Genomic DNA, 20,536 nt, shown 5'->3' with positions numbered 1-20,536 from the left:
TGCCCTGCCGTGCCCTGCCGTGCCGTGCCGTGCCGCGCCGTGCCGTGCCCTGCCGGGCCGTGCCCTGCCGCGCCGTGCCGTGCCGCGCCGTGCCCTGCCCTGCCCTGCCCTGCCGGTCGCTGCCCCTTTAAGGGGGCGGTGCTTGTGTCCCCGCTTCCGTGGGCCGGCGCCGCTCATTGGCTGCCGCCCAGGGCGGGCGGAAGCGGGGCGGCCGCGCGCTCCCCTCCGTGCTATGGCGGCGGCAGCGGCGGCGCCGCCGGGGCCGGGGCTCGCTCTGGGGCCGGGGCTGGAGCCCGTCCTGCGGGAGGCCGTGGCGGCTCTGGGCCGGGCAGGGGCCGGGGAGGGGCCGGCGGCGGCGCTGGGCGCGGTGCGCGCCGCTCTGGCGGCGGCGGGCGGCCCAGCCGCCCTCGGGGAGCGGGAGCGGGCACTGTTCGGCGCCTTCCTGCGCAGCCTGGCCCGGGCGCCTGGCGCGGCGCGGCCCGAGGGCGTGTGGCAGCGCTGCTTCCTGGAAGGCCCGCCCGGCCTTGTCCTCTGCGTCTTGCTGGAGGCCCTCGGCTCCCCGGGGTCAGTGTGGCTCCCCGGGGCAGGCGGGCGGGGCCTGGAGCGCTGACGGGCTGGGGCTCCCCGGGGCCGGTCCCGGCGCGCAGGAGGGATGTCTGGGGGTGCCTTTCAGCGGGGCTGAAGTGCGCGGGGGCGCGGAGATGTGGGTGAGCGCGGGCAGCCCCGGCGCTGCCCTGAGCGCTTCGGACCCCGCACGATGCTGTGCGTCCCGCAGTCACAGAGCTCTTTCAGTCCTGGTTGTTGAAGGTCCTGAATGCTTGGAGCCGAGGAAACTGCAGATACAAAGAGATTAAAATCGCTTTAATTTGATTTTTTTTTTTAAATCCCGCGTAACAGAGCAGCGGCGTTTCAGTGGTGATAGCACAACAGAAAAGCTATAGCACGCACATCTTATTTTTATCATTTAAAAGAGACAGGAACTTACAGTTATTTTCTTCCAGCCCTGGCCTTGACCCGAGGGAGGTCGTTGGGGTCCTGGAGCAGTTCCTGCAGGAGGGCCGGGTGTCAGCATTACTGTGGGAGGTCTGTCAGCAGCAAGCACAGGCGGGCTGCCCAGAGCTGCAGGATGCCCTGCTCAACAAGATTGTGTGCTTGCCCGAGCATGTGAGCAATAAACTCCAGGGGAAAAACCCACCAGTGTTCTTCCCACAGACCTACTTCCCTCTCCTGGGTGGTGCAGTTCTCCAGGTGCTGCAGAAGATCTCCAGCTCTCTGCGGGGTAAGGCTGCAAGATGACTGGACTGTAGGGTTGCCTTTTCTGAAGAAATGTTTTGGGCATGGACCCCATAGCTGCTGCTTGAAATACAGATGATGAGTGTTGCAGAGCCTCATGTTCTTCCTTCGGGCTATCCTAAAAGCATAAAGTCCCAGGAATGAGGAAAATAGCTGAGGCCTTTTAGAATCCACTGAAAGCAGCAATCATCCAAGCAAATAAACAGCATTGCCTGTTGCTAAAACTTAGTTGTGGTCACTTGATGTGTGCTGAAGGAATCGTTTGGGAGATTTGAGTGGTACTGAATGAACCAGTGTCATTGATAACTTTCCATCATGTTAAAGTGGGACTGAGCTGCTTTAGCCTTTTGCCTGTCACTGTAAGTAACACTGAATGCTGGCTTGTGCATGAAGGCAGGTAGTGGAGGGAGGAGGAGATGATGCTTGAAGAGAAAAAGTTAATCCGTGTTTTTGTGATACAGCACTTGTGGAAGTCTCTGCACCTACTCCTGAAGGCTGGTTGGAGGATGCTGTTGACATGCTTGTTAAAGCTCATGTCTGTTTTATCCCAGGTGGCTTGGACTGCTCCATCTCTTTTGTTTCTCATGTCCTGGGGAAGGTGTGTGTTCATGGAAGGCAAAGTGAGTGTTTTTACTGTGCTCTTTCGGGGACAGGGAAAGTGTTTTAGTGTATTAGCATGGGAGGATGACCGTGACGATGATCAACGGAAGGAGTGGGAGACCAATGAGTCAATTTGGAGCTGTTCTGAGTGGGGCTGCACAGGCTGCCCTCTGCTCTCTGAGGCTGCTTAGCTGCATCTGGTAGATGTTGGTGCTTTTCTGCCAGTTCACATGAATGGGACCTGTTCTTTCAAAAACTGATGGAGAGAACATCCTCATCAGGATGAGAATCAGGATTCTCATTCTGCCATTTGGGGCATGACTATTAAAATGCTCTTTTAGTGCTTTTCATGTCTGAGAGTGTTGTAAATACCAGTGTAAGTCCCTGCCCGCATGCAGTAGCCCTCTTGTGGGAGCAGCCGTCGTCTGGCGTTGCTTAAGACTTCGAAGCCACTCAATGCAGTAGTTAACAAGGGTGGGGAAGAAGAAAGATTTTCTGGCTCTTTGCTGTGATGAGGAATGCTGGCCAGTTCCTTAGGCTGCTTAGGGTGGTTATTACCAGTCAGTTCTCCAGTTCTTGTTTGAGCATGATCAAAGAGGAGCAATAGAGCTGGGGAAGGGTCTGAAGCACAAGTCTGATGAGGAGTCGCTGGGGGGACTCAGCCTGGAGAAAAGGAGGCTCAGGGGGGACCTTCTCACTCCACAGCTCCCTGACAGGAGGGGGCAGCCAGGTGGGGGTCAGGCTCTGCTCCCAGGGAACAGGGACGGGACAAGAGGAAATGGCTTCAAACTGTGCCAGGGGAGGTTTAGATTGGATATTGAGGTAAACTTCTTCATGGAAAGGGTGGTCAGGCATTGGACCAGGCTGCCTAGGGTGGTGGTGGAGTCACTAAATCCCTGGAGGGATTTAAAAGCCATGTGGATGTGGCACTTGGGAACATGGTTCAGTGTTGGCCTTGGCAGTGGTGAGTCATAGTTGGACTCGATGGTCTTAGAGAGTTTCTCCAACCTAAATGATTCCATGATTCTATTCTGATTTCTACTGCTGGAGCAATTTAGAATTGCAAACTGTATGTTGTATTTTTCCTGTTTTGAAGATCTTGAAATTCTCAGGTCAGTCTCAGATGCCATTGCACCAGTCCTGTCCCCCTGGGGTATTTACAGTTTTCTCTTCTGCTTCAGAGGAAATTCTGGGAGTTTTGGTGCCCCACCTGACAGACCTCACCAAGTCAGACTGCATCTGGCAGAGGATATGCTGGCGCTTGGTGGAATGTGTGCCAGACCGCTGGATGGAAGCAGTGGTCCTTGGTTTTGTGCAGGGAGCACCTGGGTAAGAACTCTGCTTTCTCCCTGATCCACAGCAAAGGCAGGAATTGTCACAAATACTTGCAGAATCAGTCTGTGAAAGGTGCTGTGTTTGTGTAGGTGGTTTTTTACACTGCCATTTCCTAAAAGACTCAAGGGATAAAGTAGTTGATTGTTGCCTCTCAGGGAGAACCTACACCATTTCTTAAGTATCTACGTCATGGCACGAAGTGGAAAAACAAGTGAAAACATTCTTTGCCCTTAGTGGCTCATTGTCTGAATTTAGAGGTATTCTAGAGACTTGGTTGCAAATAGCTACTCTCAGATTTTCCTATGATTAGGAGTAGCATGACAGCAATAACATGGATTCCTGATGTTTTGTTGTTGTCTTGTTAGGGCAGATGTCTTGTCCAGATTGCTGGGGAACCTGGTTGTGAAGAACAAGAAGGCTCAGTTTGTGATGACACAGAAGATGCTGCTCTTGCAGTATGGCCACACGGTGAGGACTCTGTGGGGAACAGCAGTGTAGTAGTGCTGCGTTTTCCCCACTGCCAGTGTGGTTTTTAGCTGAGCTCTTACTCTTCCCAAGTAAGGTTTAACTCTTCATTCCAAAATGAGCCCTGTCTCCCCACCTTTGTGCAGCTGTTCACCGACAGCAGAGTGTAACAGAGAAGGAGTGGTGAACAGTAGCTTTGAAATAATGGAATTTATGTGCTCTCTCAGGGTTAATGGTGAATAGCAGAATTATTACTGTACTCCTCTGGAACCAAGTGGTTATTTGCACAGACTTCCAGAATTCTGGGGAGCTGAAGGCACTCTGTTATCTTAGAATCTGGAAGAGGAGACTGAAACAGCCATGACCCACCCTCAGGGATAAGAATTAGATCAAAGACTTGAGACAAGGACTGTTGGGTTTTTTCATGTGCACCTAAGTTTGTCACAAGGTCTTAGGAACTGTTCTGTGGCTTGTGATGCTGTTGTGAGAGATGTTCTTTAGACTTTGTGAGTTCTATGTTTGCCTGGGACTGTGCTGGTTTTGTTGGTAAAAATACTGTACTGTATTTCTGTCATGGTTTTCCATGTATTTTATCAGCAACTGCATATGTGTGTTTGCTTGTTTTTTAAAATTTGCTTACTTTTGTGTCTCTGAATGCTGTCAGCCAGTCCCTCAGAAGGAAGTTTACTGTAGTAAATAAAAACAGACACTTGTCATGGCTGGATGACAGCTTTATGTGCAGTTGAAACAGGAGTTGTGGTTTTCCTTGCAGACAGCCGTGCTGCAGAACCTCCTTGGCTACCTGTCCCTGGACAGCCTCCGGCGTGCCCTGTTGCTCAGAGTAAGGTTCACTGAGTCACTGATGAGGTGTCTGATGGAGAACATTCTGTGTGTCTGGGGGTGCACAATTTTGGTGCTTCTCTCAGACTTTCTGGTTGCTGTTCATGAGAGTGAGGGAAGCTGAGCCGTATCACAAGTGAGCTGTGATAAATGAATCAAAGCTTTCTGCACTGCTGGCACTAATTTTTCATATTGTAATTGGTAAATTGTCTTCCAAGTAGCAAAACTAGCGAGGCTTGGATTCTGACAGATGTCCCATGTCCTCTGTCCTTCTCAGCTTCCTCTGTCACCCTCTTTGTGTGGCTGGGCACATGACAACAAAAAGTTGGTGGAGAGTTGTCTGTTTACCAAATGGTTGATGTTTCAGAATCTCTCTCATGTCCATTTTCCTCAGTGAGGATGGCAGATATTTTGCCTCTCTGAGTCAGCAGTGTGATGAAACTTCTATGAAATCTGTATATCTGAAAATCCCTACCATTTTGTCAAATTATTATTTTTTCCATTGTTTACATGTTCTAAAATTATCTGGAAGTACTGGCAGTTATCTAAAATTGGACTAAACACAGATAAAACCATATAATATTATACTGATTTTTGATAATAATACATATTGCTTTGCATATAATATTTATTAATGAGAAATAAACATAATTTTTAAATTTAAATCAAATTTAAATCAATTTAAACAATATCTTAAAGGAAGGTGCCGTTCTTGGGTGGTCAAGCACAGTACGTTTTGGGCCTTGAAATACAACGTTTGTATTTTTTTACTCTCTTTGTAGGGAGAGTAAAAATGTGCTTCAAAAAATTACCTCTATATAGAAAAGATCCATTTCAGGCCATCCTGAGTTCTCTGATTCAGGTGCTGCAGGAGCTGTTGGAGACCTGGAGCAGCAGCAGTGCCGTGAAACACTCCCCAGCTGAGCAGCAGCTGTACATTAGCAAGGCCATCCTCATCTGCCTCTCCCACCTGAAGGGACATGAAATTGAGAGCTGCAGACAAGGTGAGGCTATGTGAGAAGCAGGGCTTAGATTTGTTTAGCAGAGAGTCTTAGTATGAATAGAAGAATACCTTGTTTTGATCTACAGATAAGCAGAATTGTCCCATTTTCACTGTGGCAAATGGGGTAACCTGCTGGAATAATCTTTAGCATTGATATGATAAAATTCCAAGTGCATAACTTTAGGTTATGGAATGGAGGAAGGCCTAACTTTGCCCTCTTACCTGAGCAGTGGTTTAAAACCCCCAAAGTTTTGTCACAGGAAAACAAGGACTGACTCTGGGACTTTGTGGTTTATAGGCTTAACCTTGGAGCATGGGAGCAGCTCCAGAGAGGCAGGGAAGGTATCTGAGGATAAAAAGCTGTTAGCTTGGTGTCTGACTGTCCCCAGGCATTCCTCAGTGTGAGGTGAGCAGGTTAGTCACTGGCGTGGGCCTCCAGTTCTGTGCTCACACAGTGCATAGTACACTGGGGTCCTGGCCTAAAATCTCTGTTTCTGTTGCAATAAAAAAAAATCTGTGCAATGTCTAGAATTACTTCTGTGTGTGTGTGAGACTTATGGGGGATATGAAGGTTCACTTCAAGACTTGCTCATCTGTTTCATTCTAGAATTAATTGTTCTTTAAGTGAATAAGTGACCTGATATGTACTACCAGTTCTGTAGTTTTATAGTCAGTTTTTTGTTTGGCAGCTGTTGAAAAGATGAGTCTTCCGAGATGAAGGAAGTCAGTCAAACCAGCAGTAAGCCTGCCTGGTGAAGCTGGCAGCCATTATTCCCCAAGGGCTGAGAAGTATTTGTGTTGTCTGCCTGTTTGAACTTATCCAAAGTTAGGCAAATATCTGTCTCTATGATTGTTGTACTGGTCAGAACTTGTCCTCAAAACATGACTTTTTTATTTTAGTGACTCTGAAGTGCTCTAAAACCAAACTAAAGATTGACTTGATTTACCATCCTTTTTTGTTTCAGGGAAAACAAAAATATTGCAAGTTTAGAATAGATTGTAATGTTTTGTTGACTTGGTACCCCAGGAAGGGTGTGGGTTTGCTGGGCTGGTGCTGAAGGGCAGCACTGCCACTGCAGAGAGGGAAGCCACAGTTCAGGGACCCTTTCTATCCATTATTGGGTGGTAAAGCTGCCCTCAGGGAAGCCCATAAAGATGGGTGTTTGTTTCTGCCACTGTTTCAGAATTTCAAACATGCACTGTTTGTTGGTTGGTTGTTTCAGAGCTTCTCACAAGCATGATGGAGGGTGTGAAATGCCACTTGGACAGCAGTCTGCCACAGCTACGGCGTCTGGGCATGGTGGTGGCAGAGAGCATCAGCTTGAAAATAAACACTGAGGGACCTGTCCTGAAGTTTGAGGTGAAGGTTTCAATGAAATTTATGACTGGTGTGCTGGGCTTAGAGGAAGTAAAAGCTTTAAACCAGATGAACCAGGGCATTATAGCACTTTTTAATCTGGAACTAAGGAGAGGCAGCCATATCTTCAAAAAGAGAGAACCTGTTTACAAAAAACAATTGTGTAAGAAATGGCCAGGTGGCTGAGAGTTAACCTCAGGAATGCAATCTGCTGGCAGAGGTTGGGATAAACTTGGTAATAAAAGTTTATCTTATTGCATGAGGGAATCAGAATCTGATTCGTGGGAGTTGAGGGGGAGCTTCACACCTAAACCAGTGGTGAGCATTCAGTCCCTGACATGGTGGGAAGACCTGTTCTGAGCTGGGATTTTCAAGACTGGCATGGAGATACTTGCTGTGCTCTTTCCAGTAGAATTTATGTGACTTATATGATTAAATCACATTAATTCTTTAAAAGCCTGCCACATCCCTCCTGTCACATTGCCATTTATTAAATGTTTGAAAGATGGAAATGACATTCAGACAAGGTGTCATCAGTTACTACTCTCAAATATAAGGACTTATGCAGCCACCTGCTGCTGTCAGCACAGGGATTGAAACAGACAGGATGGGTGAGGGTTCATCTGCTCATGATTTAGTCCATGTGCAGTACAAGGGTGAAATGTTGAATGCTGGGCATATTTGCAGTAATAGAGTGCAGCAACACTTATTCTGAATGTCTAGTATGAAGAAGATGATGAAACAAGAGAATTGAAGTCCCTTCTGGTGCAGACTCCACCATTCTGTGTTGTCCCCAGCTTTCCAGAAGATGAGTAAGTTATTACTACTATTCATGCCATCTTTTTGCACTTCTCCCTGCCTTTTTCCCATTACACACAACAACTATGTACAGTATTCGAGATGTTTTATGTATTGTTAAGCATCATAATGCACCACCTTCTTACAGTGTGATTTAATTACATTCATAATTCGATTGGTAGTGTGTATTAAAATTGCCTCTTGATAGCTGCATGTGTTGAAATTGGGGTGCAGGGGTCTTGTGTGCCCTTGGGTGGAATCAAATGGGCATTTCTGTTTGCTTCTTGGAAATCTGGTATTTGTGCTGTATGCCCCTAGCCCATTCACCTGTGACAAAAATCTACTGCATCTGTCACTCTAAAGACTGGCTCTTCAGTGCTCTTAACTTCCAGAGCATCTGCTGAGGCTCTTTGAAGCACTGTTTGATCAGCAGAGGAATGAAGCACTTTATGTTACTAGCAAATGAAGCTGTCCAGCACTCCAGGGAAGTACAAAAGATTTATTGCTCCCATATTAGGGGCATGATCAGCATAGACAGGTGTTGCAGACAGCTTTTGAGAAGCAGAGAGATGAAAAGACAATGCCAGAGTCCACAGAAATAGATAGACACAGAAGAAATATTCACAATTATTGTATTCATCCTATTAGCAATGGTTAAGAATGTTTTTTTCCCATTTTGTAGAATCATGGAATGATTTGAGTTGGAAGGGACCTTAAAGCCCATTCCATTCCACCCCCTGCCATGGGCAGGGACACCTTCTATTAAGACCAGGTTGTTCCAAGCCCTGTCCAACCTGGCCTTGAACTTCCAGGGATGGGACAGCCAGAATTTCTCTGGGCAACCTGTGCCAGGGCCTCACCAGCATCACAGGGAAGAATTTCTTCCCAATATCCAGTCTAAACCTACTCTCAGTTCAGTTTCATTCACAGTTTCAAATCTGGTGCAAGTCAATGTGATCTGGTTATTGGAATCTTTTCTTAGCAGTCCCAGGTATTGTGCAGGGGAACACAGCAAATTAGCCAGTTTAATTTTTTTCATCCATTGCTCTTCTGTTAGAAGATTCTGCTTCTTTTCTCCTCTTACTCCGTTTTCCTTCCCATTACTTTGTGTCAGCCAAGCTGGGTGTGAAACTACAGCAGGAATAATTACCTGCTTTTCTGTTTAGGCAGCAAGGGTTGGTAGGGTGGGTTGTTTCTTCCTTGTGAGTAAGGACTATTACTGTATCCATTTTAAAACTTCTTGTTCCTCACAGCAGGAGTGAGAAAGCAGGTGCTGCACTGCCATTGGTACCAGAGAGTAATGAGAAACCCCACACAGCAGCCCCTGTGAAGCCGGATGAGGAGCTGGATGCTGAGCTTGACAGGTACAGGGCAAGAAGCAGGGAGGAAATGGAAAATAAATGGCAGATGTGGGGAAAAAGGATCTGTCAGTACCTGCATTTCTTGGCAACTGTTGTGATTTCTGACCTTGTTCAGCTGAGTGGTTTGCAGCAGAGCAGGACTTTGCATAGGAAATTGCACTAGTCAATAAATTAGGCAAGGCCTGCATTGTGTGCAACCACTGTATTTGTTCCATTTGATGTAGATATATATTTCCTGGAAATTGTGGATGTATTTACCCATTCTAATAGTGAACCTGCTTTATTCTGTCACTATATAAAGAAATATATCTATATATATGTGCTAATATATATGTATATATTATGTACATATGTGTATGTATATGTATATCAATCTATAATGAAATCTCGAGAGTCAGTTTCTAGTCTCCTGGTCAGCTAACTCCTTCCTGTACTCGACCAGGAGATCCAGTTCCAGATCTGGTCACAGAGCTGCTCTTTCCCCTAGAACTCCCAAGGATCCCTCTCAGGCCAAGTGCTGCTGAGTGATGCAGGAGTGATGGGGTTGTGGCAGCGTGTGCACTGGTTCTTTCTCTTTGTGTGGCTATCTGGGGAAAGCAAGAACATCTGCACCCCATAAACTAACCCCTGCCTTTATTTCTTTTACAGTGATGATGACCTCACCCCTTATGACATGTCTGAGGATAAAGAGCTAAAAATTAAGGCTCCTGTGTATATCCGAGACTGTATTGAAGGTAGGAGATTTTGGGCTGAGTCCTTATCTGTTTCTTACTGAGCTTGGGAGAGTGAACTCTGTGTAGGTTTATTTTTTCTGAGCTAATTTGAAGAAGCTGTAGAATTTTTGAGTAATTCCAGTTCAGTTCCTAATGCTGGTCATGCTGAGTGTCTGTACTAAGACAAATGATCGGCAGAAGGAAGTTTGGGCATTTATTCAAGCAAAGCCATTCTGCTAATAAGTTTTGTTTGTCTTTTGATTTCAGTTCTGACTGGATCAAGATCTGAAGATGTGGACAAATGGGAAGCTACAGTCAAGGCTCTCGAGAGCTTGGTTCGGAAGAATCCAGCAGCAACAAGAGAGGTGAAGTAGTATGATCTAGGTTACCAGGGGGCTGTAGTAGCAGGGGGCCTGTCCCTTTGCTGTCGTGAGGAGACTGAACGTGCCAGTGGAGCAGAAGGCAAGGCTAATGTGTAGCTGGGGTAAAGGTGTGCATTCACAAGCTTTCAACTTGGAAGTAGAAGGAAATAGTTGGCTTGAAAGTGAGGCTATAGAGCACAGTGGAACAGAGAAGCAGCAAAAGCGCTGGCAGCACTCTGCTGTTTTGCAGCTCCAGTGCTCAAAATGAAACGTCCTACCAGTGCTTGCCAGTGTGAGGAAGCTCCATGCTTTGTGCTGGGCAAGAAAAACACTAGAAATGCAGATTACAGAGCAGCTATTTTGAATTGAAATTCAATTTAATTGTTATTCCCCAATGAAAAGGGAGGCAAAATCAAATTAACTTTCCCTATTTGCTTGTACAAGTATAATGTCTTGTGGAGGGAGTAGTTGGATTGTACTGGTCAAGATGAGAAGCTCAGGGGAGAGGAACCTGGGACAAGGTCAGTGTGTGAAGAGTGCTGGCCACTACCTGCTAGTGAACACTTGGAAGTGTCCAGAGGCACTGCTGAGAAAGAGAAGGGCTGTGCTACTGTACCCTTTAACCCATCAGTTACTGTGACAATTCATTCTATGTCATGATGCTACCACTTCTCCAAAAAGCCCAAGTGAATGTGGACAGAGAATTGGCAGATGGAGGATCTGTTCAGGGTTTTGAGAAATATGTCTGATGGCATTTGGCTTAATGTGTTTTCTCTCCCTGCTAAGGAATGGACATGTTGCCTATACAGAATGCCTCCTTATCTTTGGTTAAACATTAGAAGTGGTGTGTAAATCCTATGAGGAAAAAACCAAACACCATCAGAGATTTGATTCTTTTCTTCCTGTTTTGAGCAGGTTAGTGTGGAACTGGCAAAAATACTATTGCATCTGGAGGAGAAGACCTGCATTGAAGGCTTTGTAGAGCTCTGTCAAAGAGCTCAAGTAGCTGTTTTGACCACAGACCCAATACCTGTGAGTCCCTCTTACTACTTTCCTTTTTCCAATTGAGGCACAGGCAAAAACTGAAGCAGCCGAAGTCTCTTTCTCATTTGATAGAGGGAGCTGTCAGTGTGGTAGAACAGGTAGTCCAGGCCTAACAACATTTATGCCCCTGAAGAATCTGCAAGGAATGACTGAACCAATAGGAAAAAGAAAACCTTGTCAGACTGGAGGAACTGTTTGGAGGCTGTTGGTTTGAGTGTACCTGATAAGGCAGATCAGATAGGGACTTGTTGTACTGAAGGGTTTCACATAGAGGGAAACTGAGGCACTGAGAGCTTCTACAGAGAAAGACCTGACTGGTGACTGTAATCAGGGAATCACAGACTGGTTTGGGTGGGAAAGGATGTTCAAAGCCCATCTCATTCCAACCCCCTGCTATGGGCAGGGACACCTCCCACTATCCCAGGCTGCTCCAAACCCCATCCAACCTGGCCTTGGACACTTCCAGGGCTGGGGCAGCCACAGCTTCTCTGGGAAACCTGTGCCAGGGCCTCCCCACCCTCATGGGGAAGAATTTCTTCCTAATGCCCAATCTAGATCTATCCCCTGCCAGTTTAGTACCTTTATGCTTCATCCTAGCAGGCCCCAGTAAAAAGCCTTCCTCCATCTTTCCTATAACGCTCTTTAAGTACTGAAAGGCCATAGTGAGGTCTCCTAGCTGCTGTGCCAGTTGTTTGGGTACCTCTGCATGGGAGGGAGAGAAGAATGACACAGTCTCATCTGTTATTAGTTCTTTTGGGAGAATCTAGAAGTGGAACTGTCAGAATTTCCCCTGTTTACCCTACATGTTTCTTCCCTTCTCCTGGAGGCTTGCTGTTACCTAACAGGTAGCAGAACCTGTGAAATTAAATGCTTTTAGAGCTAATGGGAAGGCTGTTTCCTGCCTGGGTCTGTGTTCATTTTTTCTGTACAGGTTGCAAAGTACTTGACCTCCCAGTTCTACTCTCTGAACTACAGTCTCCGTCAGCGCATGGACATCCTTGATGTGAGTGCTCTCACTTCCCACTTTCCTTCTGTCTGTTGCACCAGTGCCAAGGTGTAATGTAACCTTTTATTCCTCAGGGGAGAAGGCAGAGGCATGGGAATCTCTTACATTTCTATTAGTGCTGGCATTCCCCTCTTGTTCCTAACTGCTGCGCTCCATTACACAGGGATCCCTCCCCACAGAATACAGAGCATGTGTTGGGCATTTGCCTGGGAGAAGCCACTGTGTACTTTCACATCATCAGTCTGTTTTGTCTTCCCTTTCTGAAGGACAGCAATCTGTCTGTGACTCTTTCCACACTTGAGTCTGAAGAAGGAGCCACTGCTCTGTTTCAGGGCTAAGTGACCAAGTTCTTGGTCAGTACCTCAGAGCCAGGGGGCTGTTGGAGGTCAGTTTCCTGCTGTTCTTCACTCTAAACCTGTTGTGTCTTTCTGCCTTGTTACTCCTGTCAGTTTGGATGCAGGTGACTCTTTTGTTGTTCCCTAGGGATTACCCATTTTTAACTGAACCTCTCTCTGTTTTATCTAGGTATTGGTTTTGGCAGCTCAGGAACTGTCCTGTCCCAAATTCCATGGGAAGACCAAGCATTCTGGTGCTCAAAAGCCTTGTATCCAGCTCCTTCCAGGAAGTGACAGCTCTAAGGACTGGAGAAGAATTGTTGATGAGAGGATCAAAAGCAAGACTCGGAGATTTGATACGGTGAGGCCAGAAACAGACTAATGTCAAATCCACCAAAAATAGGGACACTTGGAGTTGCTGTAAGTTCTCTCTGGAAAGAGCAAAATACCTGTGAAAGTGGGCCCAATCCAAAGGAAAGTCAGGTAAATATATATTTGAAGTTATGGAGTCTGAGTTTTTTGGTGCAGTGTACCAACTCCTGTATTCCTCTCCCAGCTGGGGAGGAAGATAAACCTGAAATTCCTTGCCTGGCTTTGAGGGATAATTGCTGTTCTCTGCTTGTTCTGAGCTTGTGTGGCCACTGCAGGGAGCTGTGACTGCACCTCACAGATCCCAGGGCCTCCAGCAGAGTAGCTGCTTCTGGGCAGTGTACTGTCTCAGCCTTCCTATTTTCCAGGGAGATAAATTGATGCCAGTTTCCTAGTTTCCAGAATTCCCTTGTGGTTCAGCCTGGAGAGTTTGCTTTCCAAAACTCCTTTATCCCTTGCATGTTCTTGTTCCTTATATCTAACTGAGCAGTACTGAGCTATATTGTATTGAAAAGTTTAGATGTGGAGAAGATCTGAAGTGGAAGTGAGCAGTCCAGTCAGGAAACTGGTAGTCATAGATGTACAAGCAGCAGTTGACGATGGGCTGGCTGCAAGGAATCTGTAGTCTTGACAGTGTCCAGTGAAGTGGAAGAGCTGAGTGCTGCATCTTGTGCCTAGACTTCATTTTTCTCTTGGACAGGGTCAGTCTCATGTGGAACTGGCTTCCCGCCCAAATGAGTTCAATTCTGTTGCTGGGCACTTCTTTTTCCCATTGATTCAGCACTTTGACAGGTGAGTGTGAGCACCTTAGGATGTGGGATGTGGGCATGGCAATTGCCAGAGTGAACCTTTTTGCTTGTCCTGCTTGCCTCAGAGCAGCAGGCTACAGCCCAGGAGCTGCACAGGAGCCCAGTGACACCACATTGACACTTGGATCCTTCACAAAGCTTAGGGAGAGGGGGCTGTGGTCTCTTGGACTTACTCTTTGAAGTCTTGTAGGGCAGGAGTATGTAGGACCCTGCAGAAGCGAAGATCCATCACAAAGGATAATCTGTCAGCAGGTACACAGGCAGTACCACACCAGTTGTCTTGGCTGAACCTCTACTGCGGGAGGTTCACACAAGCCACTGAGCTCAGACTGCAGTGTTGAACCAAAGTTAACTCTGTCTCAGGTTGGGCCTATCACCTGCACTGGTCTTTGAGGCCACAGTATAGGACACAGGACACAGTTTATTGTCAGTCCCTTAAGTCTTTGCTAACCTAAGGAAGGCTGAATAATCAATTCCATCGTAATCAAGATTATTGTAATACCAGTTGTAATGGTATGGCAGTGGGGGCAGCTTTTGCCTGTAGGTATTTCCAAGTAAAGCCTGTTGGTAGAATGTGTGATATCTGCTGTAAGAGTAGAGGATGTTGCTCTGGGAGATATTGGTCTGTGAGAAAAGATGAGAGCAAACAGCTCTGGTCTGTGCTAACCTGGTAGTGCCTGTATAATGACTGTTGTTCTAGGGATTCAGGCTTATGGGGGACAGTTCCCCCTGCATAACCTCCTGACTGTTCCAAAGAGGCACTGATCAGCCTTTTCACTGTTACACAACTCTGTGTCTTGCACTTGCAGGCCTTTAACAACATTTGATCTTCTGGGAGAAGATCACTTAGTCCTTGGAAGACTGGTCCACACTTTAGCAATCCTGATGTACTTGGCCGTCAACACTGTGGTAAGGAAGGGCAGAGAGCAGAGGTGGCTTCCAGCCTGGGAGCTTGAGGTGCCTTCTGGAGCAGCTGTGTGCTTCAGGGCCTGCTGCACTGAGACTGGCAGCAAGCTGGAATTGTGTGGGCTGAGAAGTTGTGAAATGGACTGGGAAGAACTGGTCAGAAAAGAGACATGGGATTCAAGCTAACCTTGCACTATCTTTTGCCTCTTGTCAACTTCTCGAGGGGGTTGGGCACTTTATTTCACTTTACTGCCAAAGTTTCCTCGTCTGTAAAATAAATTCAATTGTAGCACTGATCTTAACAAAACCTTTGTTCAAGCATTTGGACAACACTCCCAGGCACACGATGGGATTGTTGGGGTGTCCTGTGCAGGGCAGGAGTTGGATTCGTGACCCTTGTGGGTCCCTTCCAGCTCAGGACATGCTGCAATTCGATGAGCAGTATGTCTCGAGGCCCAGCTCTACAGGAAAGTGTGGATGGTGTTCAGTGGTGCTGTAACAATCCTCTTTTGCAGGCAGTGACAGCAATGGGAAAGGCACTGCTGGAGTTTGTTTGGGCTCTGCGGTTCCACACGGACTCGTGAGTTACTGTAGTTGTATACTCTCATTTTTAAAGATCAGCTGTGAGCCAGCCTCCAGTCATGGTTTTCCTTTGTCCAAGACAAGCACCTGGCTCAGAGTGTCAGTGACCTAATGCATTTAACTCTGTGCTCTCCTCCAGCTGTGTGTTCTTGTGACTGAGTTTAATGCCAGCCCAGCACATGAACTTGGCTTGTCTTCTAGTGGGGCAGTACAGCCATTATCTATCGAATGCTTGATAAATTTCCTGACCACCTGTCCATGTGATAGTTTTGTCTGTGTTTACTCAGGGAGCTCAGAAAACTTTAGATTCGATTCCAGCATTCAGCCTTGGAAAGGAATTAAGACATGTAGCCAAAAGGATGTAAGCATCCAATTTCTGTTTTGCTCTCAGATCTGTCCAGGACTCTGAATTGTGCTAGACTTCAGTGCACAGCATGGCACGGGCTCTGTATGTGGGGCACACTGCAACATCACACCCCTAAGCAGTAGGAATATGGCAAAAGTTGTCATACCATTGGAAACTGGAGAGCCCCTGAGGTGAGGAAATCACACAAAGCATAAAGCTGCAGGCTCTTAACCAGCTCAGTCCTTCTCCACAGGTACGTGCGCCAGGGCCTTTTGTCCTGTATCTCCTCCCTGCTCCTCAGTGTCCCTACGGAACGGATTCTGGCAGACATGACAGAGGAGCTGTTGGAGACTCAGTCCTGGCTGGGAGGTAGGATGCTGTGGGGTACATCAGTGCTTTTCTGGTTAGTGGTGCAGTCGTTGTGCAGCATCTCTCTAATTGTGATGGCAGCAGTGATGTCCTGGCGTTGTGCACCAGAGATCTGCATGATTAGCTGTAGGGATGCAGCACTGGGGTACCTGAGGCATAAGCCAAGAGCTGGGTATGGCACTTCAAACTGTGACCGTCCTCACAGGCCAACCAGAAAAATCCCCAAAGATAGTCTGTGCCCCCTTTCTCTGTCTGAGCATCCAGCCACTCACCTCATGAAGCTGCAGGAAGTATTGTCACGTTGCCTGTTAACACCCAGGCCGTGACTTTGGCCAGCAATAACACACAAGGCTTGTACAGCCCGTTTACACCATGTGCTCGTGAGAGGGGTGTTGTTAGAGCTAAAAACAGGAGGAAGAGGAGCATGGCCCAGTCTCTAGCTTCCTATTGCTGATGGAAAGAAAAAGCTACAAAAGAGAGCAAATGACTTTGAATGCCATACCCAGCACACCTTACATCAACACAAGCTGTGTCTGTGGGTTCTGGCAGGCTGGAGCTGCACAGATCAGTGCTCAGGTACTGCAGTGAGCTGGAGGGAAAAGAAGAGCTAATGCTGAAGCCTTCACGGTGTTCTGAGGGTGATTCTTGTGATTCCCTGGTCTGGTTTCCTTCACCATTCTCACTCTCAGTGAGTCGCTTCCCACAGGGAGCAAGCAGGAAGCAACACTGACCCAGCTGGCCTCTGATCCTGGCAGGTTGGGGTGCTCTGTGCCCTTTGAAAGGAAGAGAGCTGGCTTGTGGGGCCGAAGACTTCACTTTTCCCATGACATGATGTGCTCTCAGGAATCTGCTTGTCTCTGCATTTAACACTGCTGTTACCAAGTGAAGCCTTTCAGGAATGTACTTTCAGCATGAGGGTTTGCGTAATCTGTTTTCAGTGAGTTATTTTGGGGAGGAGGAGGAGGATGACCAAGTTAGTAGCATCTTCTCATGCTTGTAGGTAGTGTAATAGCCCTGTCTTTACATCTAAGTGCTTTTGCATGAAAGCTGCATGGTTATTCGTGGTGGGAATGAGAGCAGGGTAAGATAACTGTTGTGGGTATACCAGAGAAAGGAAAAGTGCTGTAGGAGTCATTAAGAAGCCTTAAAGAATTCAGCTCCATGTATGGTCAGATGCAATTTAAGTGCAGTTTTAAAGGGTTTCTAGAGCTGCTTCCTGAAACACAGCAGCTTCTTGGGCTGTGCCTTTGCTATTTGTTGTAAGGCTGTTGGGAAAACAGCTGCACAGGGAGGCACTGGGCCCTCCCTGCTGCTCCAACAGGTCAAGTCTGGCACTAGAGACCTTATTCTGCAAATCACAGGTTTGAGCTCATGGACTTGCTGATGCTTCATGGCTCTTCCAGACAAGATTTGCAAGAGGTGTCATGTATTAGCTGTGCTGTAGCTGGGACTGACAAGCTGTCCTGCATGGGAGCCTTGACTACTATGCCTTTTAGCCATTTCGGGTTTCAGCTTAAAGCATCTGTGTTTCCCTTGCCACAGCCAAAGCACAGTGAGGAACAGTGGGATAGGAAATGTTATACATGAAGTGCTTAGTAGAAATCCACAAACTCTTTCAGTTTGTTGTTACATCAGGACCTCTGCAAACTGCTGTAGTGTGTCTTATGACTGACTGTTGGCTCTTCAGCCTTTGGGCTGCAGCCCTGGCACTGTTGCTTACTGGATGCTTTGGGACACTTCAGCTATGGAGAGAGGCAAGAATCCACTTTGGACTTGTCCATCATTGCCCTTAGTTGCCATGCTGGACTTGCTGTTGAGCAGCCTGATCCTTCCCAGGGGAGGGAGGGAGGGAACACCTAAATGCTTCTAGGAAATGGTCCCTTTGATTCCTCAGCAGCTGCCTTTGAGGGAATTCCCCACCCCTTGCAGGTGCTGTCACGGGTAAGTGCGGTTTATGTCAGGTCCATGCTCATGGAACAGAAACAGCACCAGCAGCACTCTGAGCTTTTGAGCTTGTTCCAATCTGCCTTGTAACCTCCCCTTTTGTCTTCTGCAGAGGGAGTATGGAAGCACCAGGGTGCAGCTCTCCCTGCATTATAAATAGCCCTACTCCCAGTGACATGAGTCATGTGTTTGGGCTGACAGTGCCGGGCTCCCAGCACACTGCTTGTGCGTACAGGATATCCTCACACAGGCTCCCTGCTCTTCCAGGCTCCCCTGCTCAGACATCCTGCATGCATCCTGGTTGTTACTTTGCAGGCCCATTAAGGGCCCCTGGAATAACAGCTGCTGGGAACAGCCTCACGCTGTCCTTACGTGCTGCATGAAGTGTGGAACTCGTTTATCAGAAGACTGGTCTCTCAGAATGGAGAATGTGCTGAACCTTGGGGCCTGTCTCTTTCTTTCCCCATTGGAATGGCATCATGACCCCAAATTCAGAAGGGAGCACTGACCATTTTAGATTGCAAGAATGGCAGAGACTTTAGACTTTGGAGAAAGTAGATTTCTAGCTGCAGACTGCATTCACACTTGTAGCTCAGCTGTACAAAGCTTTTGTGTAGCTCAAGGGGAAAAGTACAAATTCTGGCACAGAGATTATCCCATGGGATCCAAGGTCAGTTTCTACAGTGTTTCAGACCAACTGACTTTGTTTCTCCTACAAGACTGGAGCACTACCCCGTGTGGCCGTCAGGGCTTGCCTGAACTCGTGCTGCTTTACATGATCAAGTTTGTGCATCTCTGCCTTCTGGCCTAATGCAGTTCCTGCAAGTGCTGATGCCCAGCCGAGCTGTAGGCGCAAACGCTGTTGTTTAGTTCTGTGATTGTCAGTAAAACAGTGAGAAGTGTTAAGGGCACTTTTCCCCATTCTCCAATTAACAGTGGCTGCTTCTTTTGCAGATGTGATGGAGAAAGACCCTGATGGGGACTGCAGAAGGCTGGCCCTGCAGAACTTGCTGCTAATGGAGAACCTGAAAAAGAAACTTGAAGCTATCCCTTCCTAGCTGAAGGGTAACAGAAATGACCTTTACCTTGTGCTCCTGCCAGCTGGATGTGTTCGGGCACTGCTGGGGCCTCTTCAGCGGTCACCTGGCTGGAGGAGAGGAAGAAGGGGGAAGGGTGCTGAGCTGTAAGCCAGCAAGCCTGACTTGACATCTGGACTTTGTAGTGGAGGCCAATTGAGTGAGCTCTGGTATCCGGTACAGCGTGTACAGATGCAGGAAGGTAGGCGAGCGCTGCCATCCTCCCGCACCCCCAGCCCCCACCCCAGCTATTTATAACCTTGGCAGGTCTGAGCGCTCGGCTAAAAATACAGGGAAGATCTCACACAGCCTTCTTGTCAGAAAAACAGGAGGGCTGGGGAGGGCCACTTGCCACTGTGACCTGCCCCTTATGAAGGCTCCCATGTCCCCGAGCAGCTGGAGTTTGGGGGACTAGGTGTTGGTCTGCTGCTGGAAGGGGTGGCATGGTGCAGGGAATGGCACTGCTGATGGCATGCAAACACTGGATAGCTACACTGAAGTGCTGAAAGTGTGCCAGACTTTAAAGGCCTGAGCTAGAGCTGGGCTGTGATTAGGAAGGAATAAGGCAGGGAATTCTTTTTGCATAATCTTAGAACAGAAGTAAATTTCTACTAAAGAATAAATAATGTTCAGATTTTGACCTTAAAATTTCCCAACCCTTCTTCCCTGAAAGCAATTTAGAAACTTCATGTTCATCCCAAGTTTTGAAGCAAGTCACAAAATATGAAAAAGAAAAATCATTCTAAGTGTAAGTGCTGGTTGGTAAGAAACGTGAGTGAACTGATAACTACCCCTTGGCAGGGCAGGGTGACAGGCAGAGAGGTGAGCAGAACCTTGGTTGTTAATGTTGAGCTTCACTTCTCTCAGTCCTGCTTGTGCCAGGGAAGAAACTGGCCTCCAAAAATCTGACTAGTACAGAGTAGCTTGATGTAACTGTTGTTTGGAGAGGGATCTTCACAGTATGAAAGAAGATTCACTCACTCACAGTGACCCAGCTTGAGCAGGGGTTGGACCAGGGGGCATCCAGGAGGTATCCAGGGTCCCTTCCAACCCAGGCATTCTGTGACTGAGGTTTACCCCAGATGTCTGTAAGTGGTTGCTCTACCCCCCACATGACCCTCTGATGTATTTAAACACAGAAGCTTTTGTTGGAGAGAGTCAGCCTTCAGCCTGCAGGAGGGGATAGTTTGACTTTTAACCAAGCTCCTACCCAAATGGGATGAAGATTGTTTTCAGAAGGTCTCACTTCTAGGGAATCACAGATCTGCACCTTAGCAGATCAAAGCTGTACATGAACATCTCAGTTATTCAGCTCTTCTCTGTACTGATAAAAAAGCGAAGTTACAATGTGCAGTTCTTACTGGTTTTTTTTCTGCCTCAAATTTATTAAAATACTAAAACCAGCTTTCTAACAGCACATACATGTGAATCTCTGTATGCTGTGCTTGAGAGAATGTATTAGCTCTAATACTGTTGCTTGTACAGTCAAGCAGGAAAAATAAATTTCTTGGTAATAACCAAAAAGCCGTGTAGCAACAGCATGTGACTGATCTGGGCCCCCTAATGAGGATGGAATAAATGAGCTGCAATAAAGTCAGCTTTGTATTTGGTAAGTGCTCATTG

The 20,536-nt window shown here is 47.3% G+C and overlaps 1 protein-coding gene across 2 annotated transcripts; it reads left to right on the top strand.

Moving 5' to 3' along the window:
- The first annotated feature begins 207 nt into the window (after positions 1-207).
- TELO2 (telomere maintenance 2) lies at positions 208-20,535 on the top strand. Of its 2 annotated transcripts, none has more exons than XM_069030110.1 (20): positions 208-564; positions 1,002-1,279; positions 1,845-1,913; positions 3,075-3,222; positions 3,594-3,696; positions 4,466-4,534; positions 5,396-5,537; positions 6,760-6,896; positions 7,617-7,705; positions 8,948-9,055; positions 9,701-9,786; positions 10,033-10,130; positions 11,043-11,159; positions 12,103-12,174; positions 12,703-12,873; positions 13,582-13,673; positions 14,500-14,599; positions 15,112-15,176; positions 15,778-15,893; positions 18,792-20,535. In XM_069030110.1, the coding sequence occupies exons 1-20, from the start codon at positions 233-235 to the stop codon at positions 18,893-18,895; spliced, it is 2,496 nt and encodes an 831-aa protein (XP_068886211.1). In that variant the 5' UTR covers positions 208-232; the 3' UTR covers positions 18,896-20,535. The 2 variants fall into 2 exon arrangements, with proteins under 2 accessions (XP_068886211.1, XP_068886210.1); XM_069030109.1 differs by having other exon boundaries at positions 8,945-9,055; positions 18,792-20,534.
- Position 20,536: the final 1 nt, after the last annotated feature.

Source organism: Aphelocoma coerulescens, chromosome 14, assembly GCF_041296385.1.
Source record: "Aphelocoma coerulescens isolate FSJ_1873_10779 chromosome 14, UR_Acoe_1.0, whole genome shotgun sequence".
NCBI lineage: Eukaryota > Metazoa > Chordata > Aves > Passeriformes > Corvidae > Aphelocoma > Aphelocoma coerulescens.
Note: the sequence above shows the minus strand (reverse complement) of the source record. Positions and strands in the feature narration are given on the sequence as shown.

Excerpts from the sequence above, each read along its gene's own strand:
- TELO2 (XM_069030109.1), top strand. The coding sequence starts at position 233 with ATGGCGGCGGCAGCGGCGGCGCCGCCGGGGCCGGGGCTCGCTCTGGGG. Across the intron at positions 11,160-12,102 it reads TGACCACAGACCCAATACCT|GTTGCAAAGTACTTGACCTC; the intron begins GTGAGTCCCTCT and ends TTTTCTGTACAG. Across the intron at positions 14,600-15,111 it reads ACTTGGCCGTCAACACTGTG|GCAGTGACAGCAATGGGAAA; the intron begins GTAAGGAAGGGC and ends CCTCTTTTGCAG.